The 12,015-nt window shown below is 36.1% G+C and overlaps 1 protein-coding gene across 13 annotated transcripts in view; it reads right to left on the minus strand.

Moving 5' to 3' along the window:
• LOC123523940 (uncharacterized) overlaps positions 1-12,015 on the minus strand; it is a 91,786-nt gene that overhangs the window by 30,303 nt on the left and 49,468 nt on the right. For all 13 annotated transcript variants that reach the window (XM_053539383.1, XM_053539381.1, XM_053539387.1 and 10 more), the window contains 10 exons: positions 11,261-11,434; positions 10,835-10,957; positions 10,334-10,461; positions 7,320-7,625; positions 6,776-6,992; positions 4,884-5,143; positions 4,339-4,552; positions 2,682-2,918; positions 2,384-2,527; positions 1,586-1,780 (listed from right to left, as the gene is read on the minus strand). In XM_053539383.1, the coding sequence (XP_053395358.1) occupies positions 1,586-1,780; positions 2,384-2,527; positions 2,682-2,918; positions 4,339-4,552; positions 4,884-5,143; positions 6,776-6,992; positions 7,320-7,625; positions 10,334-10,461; positions 10,835-10,957; positions 11,261-11,434 (1,998 nt within the window). The remainder of the gene's footprint in view (positions 1-1,585; positions 1,781-2,383; positions 2,528-2,681; positions 2,919-4,338; positions 4,553-4,883; positions 5,144-6,775; positions 6,993-7,319; positions 7,626-10,333; positions 10,462-10,834; positions 10,958-11,260; positions 11,435-12,015) is intronic.

The raw sequence follows: 12,015 nt of genomic DNA on the forward strand, positions 1-12,015 counted from the left end.
TACTTTACCGGACCGGTATATTTTGAAAAGAAATTTTGAATTAATCAAAGCAAAAAAATGACAAGTAGGGCCAGGTTAGCCCATAGAGTCTTGCTACTTAATTTCAATCAGGTCTTTTGTCTAAAGAAAAAAATAAAAAATGATCAGAACTATATTCAAAGCAATTAGAACACTTTCCTAAACCTATGATACTTCTGATTATTTAAAAATTCTTTCAAGAAAAATATGTCATGAATACTTTCAATACTTAAATATGTTTAAGACATTTTCCTACTAGTCTATCAAACAAATACGTCTCTAGTCCCTGCAAAATCTTTTACGTTTTTTGGTAAAAAATATCACAGATAGATTTCAATTACATATCACATATAATTTATCACACAAACCAGATGACGAACAATAGTTTAACTGTCGTAAGCATTTACGAAATGCTTATTGACTTCTTTCTTAAACCTAGTGTGATTACCTATGGACTGTATTAATTCAAGTTAAAATGATATTATGGTAAACATTCGTGGCTTCTTCTGAGAAAACGGAAGGAACACTGACCTGATACTATACAGGTTATTTACTGTTCGACGGAAGATCACTATTTAGCCTACTGGTCTCAGAGTGATAGGGATGACAAATAATTTTCTTAAGGAGTCTGTGAACTGAAGGCCTAAGCTTCCCTGAGTTATTGGGCTGAAACAGTTTTCAGTCTCATGGTCACTAACAGCTTGACCTCTGCTAATGTGACAGTCCCTCTCATACACATTAATAGAGGCAGGCAAACCTCCCATGAAGTTCGAAGACAGGAAACCAAATGGTTGATAAGTTACAAAGCAGTAACCATTTTTAGTCTCAAGGTCACTGACATTTATCTATGTCCTACTGACAACAGAAACAATAGAGCACTTTGAATTGACTATAAGCTATCATCCTGAAAAGATTGACGACTACAAGACAAAAACTTTTTTACATATGGAGCGGAAACCATTTCCAGTTTTGAGGTCAATATGACCTTGAATTTTGACTTACCTAGGCCTCAAACAACAGGGGTCATCTACCTTACCCACCATAGACAATCATCCTATGAAATTCGAGATCTATAGATCAAAGTATTCTTACCCAGCGGAAACCGTCTCACAGTTACTATGCCCTTCTCTTTTGACCTACTGACCCATGATACTATACTGGTAATTTACTGTTCATGGGAAATCATCCTATAAATTGTGACGTTGAGCATTTGCCTATTGAATTATGAAAAAATCATAGATCATCCCCTGGTCATATGCAATCAAACGGGCCTTTGCGAAGTGAGAGGAAACCGCTTTCAATTTCAGGGTCAATGTGACCTTACCCTTTGATCTACTGAGCCTAAAAACAATAGGCGTCATCTGATCAAATGTAACAAACCTACTTCGAGTTTGACAGAAGTGAGACCAACAGACAATGGGTAACGCAATTTATACACTCTTCTTTTAAAAGAAAAGAGTGGACGTGCATAAAAACAATATATGCATAAATGTGCCGGTATGACAATTAATATGCTTTAAGAAGATTATGTATTATTATTTTTACAGAGATAAACGATGTTACTTACACAACTCTCCGTACTCATGTATTTCACTATCATTCATATTTGAATCTAGAACCGTTCCGTTCGGGGCGGTAAAGTCGTTCTCTGGCAGTCCGTCATAATTGCCTAAAAGCCCTCTAGTCATGTTTCTATAATCTTTTGGGACGATAACATTCAAGGATAACATTTTTACACCGACAGTAATATTTAGCGCGATTCCTGAAATAAGAAATAAATAAACAACAATTCTATATGTAAACTTAAACAAACCGAAAAATAATGAGTGAAGTTAAGCGCCAGAAATCTTTTTATGCAGCCCATTGTCGGTTTTGTTCCCCAATTGTTTAAATGTGGTGGCCTGGTCAATTCCTTCTTTATATATGTTTGTTATATCTGTGTGGTTTATAAGAGCACGTATGTACTCAATATATGCGTACATGTATACATTTCAAGTATTGTATGGGCGACTACGTTATTTTAATATGACTTTACCTTTAGGAATTCTGTCCTTTTTTTTAAAATAAATGTATAGGCTGACAAATACCCTTCAACATTCTAAAACTTTTGGGTAAGTAACCATTGTTTTATAGCGTAGTGTGTGGTAATAAATGAATTAAACGAGTTTGTAGTTCCAGAGAAATCTGGAATCTACATTGTGGGTACAATGAAGGTTGTTGACAAACGTTCTATTAAAATACATCAAATAAATGCTACTATTCAGATATTTTGAATCATTATATACGCCAGGAAACAAATAAATACTGCATTCTGGTTTTCACGAACAACTTTCACCGTTTTCTAGCATAAACAAAATCAGTTTACCAACTGAAGGAAAAAACACAATTAAAGTGTCGTCTTTGCGAATCAAAGCCAGATTGTTTTCTTCGGATCTGTATCTGAACGGCTTCCCACCATTGTCTCGAAACAGCAAAGACAAATCGACATCGTTTCCATATAATGTAAGTCCTGAAACATATTTGAATATTTGATTAATTCAAAATTTATTTTAAATGACACTGCAGCAGTGGTTAATTTGAAAATTTCAAAAATACAATAATCTTCAGTTTTAGAAACAATAAACCATGAAAGATATCCACAAAAATCAAAAATTAAAAATTACCGTTTTCAGCGTCATTGAGTTCTACATGGAATGAAGCATTGGATTGATCCTTCGCTGCAAACGCGGTGAAAATTGTGGCAAATGACTGTGTTCCATCTTCTTTTATCGCCCGCCGTGTTCGCGCTTGCAAGATGAAGCCATGGTCTTCTATCTCCAGCAGTATGTATTCTCCCAGACCGTTAAATGTGTAGTTATTTCCATCAAGTGTGCGAAAATGGGGATCGCCCCATGTTGTGCCTGGAATATTTGCAAACATTATGTTTGAAATATCCACAATTATTATACGAATGGTTTGCAAGTGTTCTATACAAACTTTAAACATCACTTTAAATTAAACATAGGAGGGTAAGATCTTTGCCTATTATCCGTAACGAGTGACAATGATAAATTCTACTAAACTAAAAGTCTATAAAAAATTTGGTGCTAATATCTGTTAGAAATATATGTCGCGTAAAAGCTACTGTATCAATATCAAAATTTAAACGGAGTAACCCAGACATTTAAGGCAAAAAATACTTTCTCTCAAAAATTCATAAAATATGAGTAATTTAAGAGTGACTAGTGGAACAAACTTATTGACATAAGATATTCTTATAAATAACCAAGTTAATTGCAGAATGTAGTAAATCTTCGCAACGCCTTTGAAATAATGCAGAAAATTTACATTCTTCTTGCATTTTTTACCAATATCTTACTTTTATTTTCATCCACTTTATCATTTTCTCAGTGTTATATATGATGCATTCTAAGTATGCAAATTCGGAGGAAATGAACATGTTAAAAACTTTCATCAAAACTGTAGACGGGTAGCTTTAACAGAATACCTTACCAATATCTTACTTTTATTTTCACCCGCTTAATCCTTTTCAGTGTTAAATATGCATTCTGCGCGTTGCAAATCTTTTGAAATGATGAAGAAAATTTACATGCTTCTTGCATTTTTACTTATATCTTACTTTTATTTTTCCCCACTTTATCATTTTTCATTGTTATATATGATGTATTCTATGCCAAACGCGGTGGAAATGTACATGTCAATAATTATACCAAAACTGTGGGCGGGTAGCTTTAAGAATAGACATTAAATACTAACCAGTTAACTAGCATTATGCTAAAAGAAATTTACGTCATACCAAACCAAAGAGAATATCATATTAACAGCTTTTATCAGTTTTTATTTGAAAGGTCTTAATGCAAGTCTCAGCAATATATTTACCTTTTCCAATACATGTTTTGTTACAACAGGTTACAGCTTGCTGCAAGCTCATAGTAAAATACTTATCTCAAGAGAAAAAGTTGAAACTCTACAGGACGCTGGCTTGGTTTAGCTGAGCCTGTTCTTGGACGATATTGTAAATGCATGCAACCGTCCTCGCCCTCTGGCCCCGTGTTGAGCAGAATTCAACAATTTAGAGACATCCGTAAATGTGATTATACGGCGGAAGCTTTAATGATACACTTGTGTGTATTTCGATGTTTGCATTGTAACATACTCTAACCGGGTGTAATACAAACCTAAATACTTACCTAATTTAAAGCATGTTTCATTGTGTCAGGTTCTAACTTGGTGTAGTTCAAAGTACAATGCTTGCCTATCTTAAACCAAGTTTCATTGCACCAAGTTCTAACTGGGTGCAGTTCAAAGTAAAATGTATACCTATCTCAAACCATGTTTCGTTGTAACAGGTTCCCACCGGGTGAAGGTTATAATAAAGATGGCAGAAGTTTGATTTGCTGCAGCAGAACTGTTTTGCATTGATGTCGTTTTCTGTATGTTCCCGAGCGTATATGTCAGGATGATAGATATACATGCCACCAGCTTGTGGAACTTCATTTATCCATAACCACGTTACTGTGCTATAGGAACACGACTTCAAATTGAAAAAAAAAGAAAAGTTTACATATTTATATTTAAAATTAACCTTTCTTTACGTTACATGGTTTCTGGGTTTTATCATTGACTTTAGCAAACTGATACTAGTATATTTTTTCGTCGTTAAGTGACAGTGAATGTTACAGATAAAATGTATAAATGTAAATTTCAAAGAATGGAACTAACTCAATTACACAACGAACGTTTGTAAAACAACAAAAAAAACTGTAGCAATAATAATTGTTATGCAGTTATATATATGCAATTGTCTGCTTGATACATTGATCATCACTAACATTGAATAGTGTCTAACGGACGTGGTACTTAACCTTTCCGTAAGGTTTGAATAACCCAGAAGGCAATATCTCCACACTGTAACTTGTTGCTCTTTCGTCATCTGTAGGCCAGTACCATGGATCGTAGATTAGACTGTCTAGACTGCACGGACACTCTGGCATTTTCTCAGACATTTCTTTAATGTTTGATATCATGTGTTTATTCTGGTTGTACCAGTCTATACACTGAACAGCATAATTGGTTTCTTTAGTTCCAGCTGCCGTAAGTCTTTGGAGTAACAGTCCTGCAATTCCTAGTAAAACGAACAAGCAGATTACAGGCGGATGGCTGTATTCGTTTGTCTGAAAACAGATTGTAACCCTTAGCCTGCTGGTGGCAAGTGAGTCTGCCTTTGCAGATCAGCCTGCACATCATGGTCTGCACTGTTTGCTATTCAGTCAGTAAATTTTCAGTGAACACCCCTTCGAATACTAAATGGTATTGTCAAATTGAATGATGGACCAGTTTATTTTAGAAATTAAGAAGGGTAAATGCTAAGTCACACCGACATAGTTCATGTCGCTGCTGTTTTTCGATCTTAATGGCGGAGGAACATCCAAGATGACCCTCTGGGAAATAGTTTAGGCATGTTTGGGCATTTGGGTAGAACCAATGACTTTCTGCAAGCCAGCTGTATGGCTTTCCCACACTACCAGATCGGAAGGGCTTGAACCCATTTAGGTTAGGGTAATGCTTTGGAGTCGGCGACCGTAACCACCTAGTCCCACGGGTCCCCTGTTTAACACGAAAAAAAGAAGGTAAAATTGGTACCTCTGACTATGATTGCGGTAGGATAGGACGTGACCTTCAAAACAAAAACAGTTTTCTTAACAGTAGCGCTACCAACTGAGCATGTTTTAATAATTTACAACCTGCAGTCATCTTATATTAAGTAAGAAAGAAATATAGACATTTGTACTAGGTGAATAAGCTACATGTGTGATTATTGTACACTTCAATAAGACATTTCATCAATTCTTTCCGGGGAAAATATATCCCAGCATAGAACTGCCACTTTTGTTATTTTCAGAGGTTGTTTTAACAGGAGAGTAAACAGGTTTTGAGAGATTCTCGCGCTCAGGCGCTGTTTACACACCTTTTTACATACACCCTTTCCATGGCGGAACTGAAACGTATTCAAGCCCAATAAATGGTAATTTAAAAGGAAAATATGTCAGCGTGGCTTCCGTGCATTCCATAGACATTTAGAGACGTCGACAGCTTTGTACACGTACACGTTTTACGCTAGAAGCATTAGTGCATGTTCGTATAACAACAACAGCAGAATCCCGAGGGTTTGGCTTGTGCCCGAGCTCATCAGGGTATAATTAAGAAATTATATATGGCAGAACCATGTTTCAACACATTGAAACTATACGATGAAGTTATACCCTTGCTTAATACACGAGGACTATAACTGATTCGTATTTTTGAGATATGTTAAAACATGGTACAGCTTTAAGTCATTTCAATTATAATAAGACTTTTATGTAAACAAGTAGATAAAATACAGCAGCACCATTTCATCTCATAACTTATGAGTGTGAATACGTCCAATGAGTTCTTTTCACGCCTAATTACCTATACAGTGAGAGAATGAAATATAACACTCTTTTGTCAAATATTTCGATTCTGAAACGTCTTTTATATATGTGGAAGATCAAATGTAGTAGCACCCTTTCTTGGAGCCTGTATGGCGCAAAATAAAATGTCAATTTGAAATGTGCATTGATTCTTCTTTTTAAGAAATTTATTGCAAAATAGCTACATGCGTTTCCCTAAATTCAAAGCAAGTTTTATTTTCAAGATAAACTTATATTAGATATTAGACAGTCCAAAGTTAACCAGCACAGATATTAAGCAGATATTAAGCGATGAAGCATACCGTGTGTTGCGGCGTGTCTGTCTATCTGCAGTGCTGTATTTTTGAACGAGTTTATATTTGTATTCTTATGTTTTCCAGCTGCAGTGTAGCCAATCCATATATCTGGTTTAACATGTGTGTCTGATGCCATTGTCCACATCATCATTTCGTTTCCATACACGAACAGTGTAAATGTATCCATGCCATCAGTAACTATAACCGCCTGAAACGTCGCCGTCTGAAAATGAAATGTCATGCTACTTTCATTTCACGCCGTTCTGTTGCTGTACTGATTTCTGTTATTACATTCAAAATATTTGTTTCTGATACTTTATCACACTTTTGTCAGGAGTTGTATCTAAAGTTAGTTTTTTTTATAACGGATTTAAACGTTTAAGCCGAACTGTAATGTTATAACTGCATGAAAAAAGGTATCTTGGTAAAATACGTATGACATTATATGTATATATGCTATAAATCCAATGTTATTAACGCATAGCGGCCGTTTTAACTACTTTAAAATGAGTTATAGAGAACAAATAATTTGGTTCAAATAATCACTTACTGTAGATCTATCAAAAGTATGTTGGAAAGGACTGACTTTCTCCCAAGTAGCAAACAATATGAATTTAGCTTTGAATCCTGTAACTCCTCCTATTTTTTGTACCATGGATTCTACATTTTTCACGTCATTTCGTTCAAATACTTCAACGGAATTCAAAATATCAAAGTGTCTGTAATACACAACTGCCGATCCTGTATCTGCGAAGAAAGGCGCTACAATTGTTTTGTTGGAGTACTGAGAGACATCGCTCGCCGGTTCCGGGCTTGTGTGTGGTTTGTGAAAACTAACGAGGCCGTTCCTACATATCTGGAAGAACATATGGACGGTTTTGGTTCAGATAAAACAGTAACTTTTTGTAAACATGTTGTCTTCCTTGAAAAAAATTCCTTTCTTAAAACTAATCTAGAAGCATCCAGTGGACTGCATGGCCGAGTGGATAAGGTTGCTGACATTGCACCACTTGCCTGTCACCGATGTGAGTTCGAAACGTTGCTTTATGTGTCGAATTCTTCCGGCTGGTTTATGGAAGTTTGGTGGCTCTACCAAGGTGCTCTCCTGTGGTACAATAATGCCCGGAGTAGCACCTGGGGTCTTTCTTCAATATAACGAATTGAAAAAATTGTATAGGACCTTAATTTTATCGGAGCACACCTAACAAAAATGTATCCCAGCATCCCAATAACGATAGTACCTAATTTCAGTCTGTTCGCTGATTTCAGACTACATTTTCATTTATGTACACGTGAATGAACAAAGTGCGCGCAGTTTTAAATCAGACAAATTTATGATACCGTTAATACGAGGAGCGTTCGATATGAATTGCTTATTGTCCTCTAGCTCGATATCCACGTGGGGCACGATAATACCTACCTGTATAGGGTTATTCAATACCTACACAACGGTGTATAAATGTACATGTTAGACTAAGTGTAAGACATAAATTTTGCCATTTGAATACACGCAATCATTGACCACTGTAGTAAAAATGGTTGGTAGAATCGTCGACAAGAAAGATGAAATACGGGCTTACATCAAAGCTCGCTCAAAACTTAGTTGTTCTTTGAAGCAGCTGATGACTGAACTTTCTACTGCTTATGGACCTTCTTGTGTGTCTTATGACACTTATGTCTTATGACACAGTTCGGCGGTGGAAAAAGAAATCTGGGTCTGGTGCAGAGTCCATCAAAAATGCACCGAAATCAGGTAGGCCAAAATCTGCATCTCGTAAAGAAATCGTTTCCAAAATAAAGGAAATCATTGAAGGAGATGCCAGATTTACAGTTCGTGATATTGCACGAAAGGTAGGCATATCACTATCAACGGTTCACCTTATTTTGAAGAAGCATTTGAAAGTCAGAAAGATTTCTGCTAGATGGATGCCACATCTGTTGACTGATGAGCAAAAGAGGCAACGGGTTAAAGTGGCCAAAAAGCTGCTCAAATGTTTCCAAAATATGACAAAAAGCAGTTTGCCAATGTCGTCACAGGTGATGAAACCTGGGTCCATTATTTTGAGCCCGTCAGAAAGGTTAGCAATAAAATCTGGGCCACTAAACACAGCAAACGCCCAATAATTGCCAAACGTTCTTTGAGTGCAAAGAAGGTTTTGTATGCAATCTTCTTCTCTGGTGAAGGAGTCGCAATAAAAGTGCCGGTGAAAAAGGGCAAAAGCATCACCGGAAAGTACTACAAAGACGTAGTACTGAAGAAACTGAAAAAGTATTATCAGAAACGACGCCCTGCCACTGGTTTTAAACATGTCCGTCTTCTACATGACAATGCCCCCGCTCATACCTCCGCATAGTTACGGCGTTTTTGAAGAAAGAAAAAGTAACTGTTTTGCCTCACCCCCCGTATTCCCCAGACCTTGCCCCATGTGATTTCTTTTTGTTTCCGAAATTGAAATCATTCCTTGCTGTGCGGAAATACCAGTCCCGACAGGCACTTGGATCTGCCATTCATCAGTACCTTATTACTGTGCCCAAATCAGCGTACCATGACGCCTTCAAGAAGTGGATACATCGGCTGAAACTTTGCATTTCTAGCCACGGGGAGTACTTCGAGGTCACGAAATGAGCCCTTTTGGGCTAACTTGAAATTTGAAGTCTCCAGATAGAAATAAGCAATTCATTTCGAACATCCCTCGTACATGGGTAACATACGGATGATTTTCGGATTGTATCGTGTATTTTGCTTTGCAATCTTTAAGTGCCGTGTGGCGGCTGTAAAAAGTCTCTCCTTCCCTGCTCTCAGTTTTGTTTTATTTTCTGGTACTTTGGGATCTTGGAGAATATTCATTTTCACTACAAGAGAGTTTCCGCTTAAGGCGCTGCGTATGTGTACTCAATAAATGTGTGCATGTGTGTAGAATTCAGGCGGCTGTATGAGTTTTAGGTGTCTTGGAATGAGGCAATGTCGTGCAACTGCCAAACATGTTTGAAACACGTAATTCGGCGACGTTTCTCACAGTCTTTTATATTTTAATACAATATCTTGGTAGTACCTTCCAGTCACACTTTGGCCCTTTTTACTGATATCTATATAAATCATTGCTTGTTTTACAATAATTTGCCTTTAGCCTTATTTGGTGGCCCAAACATCGGTTCAAAATAGTGTAACAAGGTTCTAGCACCTGTTGCAACACTTTGTCATGTTATTAGTCTTATTGCACGGGCAATAGAAAAATCTTCCTAACATTTAAGATTTTCTTAAAAATGAAAAGAAATATTGAAAGTGAAATATCAAATATTATGCCCTACCCTAAGGTATAAACGCAACGTATTTTCTTATCGCCAAGACACTCAACAGATTTATGTTCTCGATTACTCATTGGATACATTACATATACCATTGCGTAAATATTGGATAGAGGTATTGAGCTGTATAAACATCTACGTGAAATTCCTCATGGAGATTGCGTGCCATCGCAATACACAATATATAACAGCGTGACTGAACATTTATATTTCTTAATATCATTTGATCTTGATTACAAAACAATGATTATTACTCACATAAATTTTCTTATGTGTTTCTTCAAATATTGGAATGCCCGGGTCTAACGGAATTGCATCGCTGCATGAGTCAGTATTGTCTGCCATCATCTCGTCGCCTTCTGGTACACCGTAAGGATATAACGGCACTAAAATGTAGATATTTGAGGAGAGAATTGTTTAAACAGATATTTTACCGAGCTTAATTGTTCTGTTGTGTAAAATATGTTCCAGATGATTTACTGAAATCAATTTGATGATAGCCAAAAAAATTATAAAGATACTCCTATTTCATGTTATTACCAGTTGTCTTCAAACTTACTAAAACATGACTGATAACTGATCAACCACTGGTATGGCGGTATCGCCTGACAAAAGTAACTCTGACTGTACAACTGGTTGCGCAACTGTCACATGCCAACAAACAAACCACATAAATAACGTCTGAAGAATCCTAGTATGTTATTTTCAATTCTTTCTTAAGCTGAAACAAACGGATAGAAAATATTGCACATAACTCACTGGTATCACATATATCACCCATTGCATTGTAAACATCTGTTGTACATGTGCAACTGCCATTGATACATGACGCCTGAGCTGTACGACACATCACAGAATTTTCACATTTTGAACCGAATTTCGCTGAAAAATTATAATGGCGTTTGTTTCGATTTTTGAACCTCAACGTTTCTGCGTTTTTCTGATTCATGCATGCAATTAATGACGTGTAAAATGAAAAAAAACATATTCATCAGACTTATTTGGACATTAACAAATTTATTTTCTCAAATAAATAATGCATATCATTGAAGGCTGAGCCAATCTACTGCTAATTTATATAAGTTAAACAGTAAACAAGATAAACTCGCTGGTACTTGATATTTCTAAACTAGAGTTGAAATCAACATTATTAGCTGCATAGAATAAATGTAACAGAACATTTACCCTTTTCAATGCAAGTCGGAACTGTACCATTCCATTTGCCTGAACTGTTACATACAATTGCGAGATCACCTTGCAACATGTATCCGTCTAAACAATCAAATGTGACGGCTGAACCAAACTTCGTATCATTTCCATTTCTAATCCCATTTTCTGGTGCTGCAACTGCTTTACAATCTACAAATTATTTGTTACACTTACTTTTAACAAATAGGTCTCTTTAGTTTGTTGATATGATTTAAATGTATATAAATGTATTATCTGGTAAATGCATAAATACAAAAGTGCAAAATAAAATATATTTATCATACATAAATTCATTACAACTATTCCTGAAAAAAATATCTCTTTCGGCAGACTGTGACGACATTACAATTTTCACCGACTGAGGTTGGCCAAACGCCATCTATTTGGCATATTATTGAAGGGGGTTAGGCTAAAATCCTTTGTTACATGTATCATTGACAATGGCACTCTATTTGGAAAAGTTTTCTTGCTGCAGCACACTCCTTCGCGTAGTAATATCCGTGACACTTGAACAATTTTCAAATTCATTACCTTATTACTATTTAACATTTCTACCAATAGGTAATGTTATAAGATTGATTATTGTTATCATTACTCCAATTATCTTATAGTGCTAATGATGTTTCTCTGTTGCATTTTTGTCTGTTTGGTACTGCTGCTACCCCTATGCCAAACTGCTATTTAAGATTGACTTCCATCTGCGTGCAGTTCTCAACAATTCTCCATTACTT

The sequence above is a fragment of the Mercenaria mercenaria genome, chromosome 3 (assembly GCF_021730395.1).
Source record: "Mercenaria mercenaria strain notata chromosome 3, MADL_Memer_1, whole genome shotgun sequence".
Classification (NCBI taxonomy): Eukaryota; Metazoa; Mollusca; class Bivalvia; order Venerida; family Veneridae; genus Mercenaria; species Mercenaria mercenaria.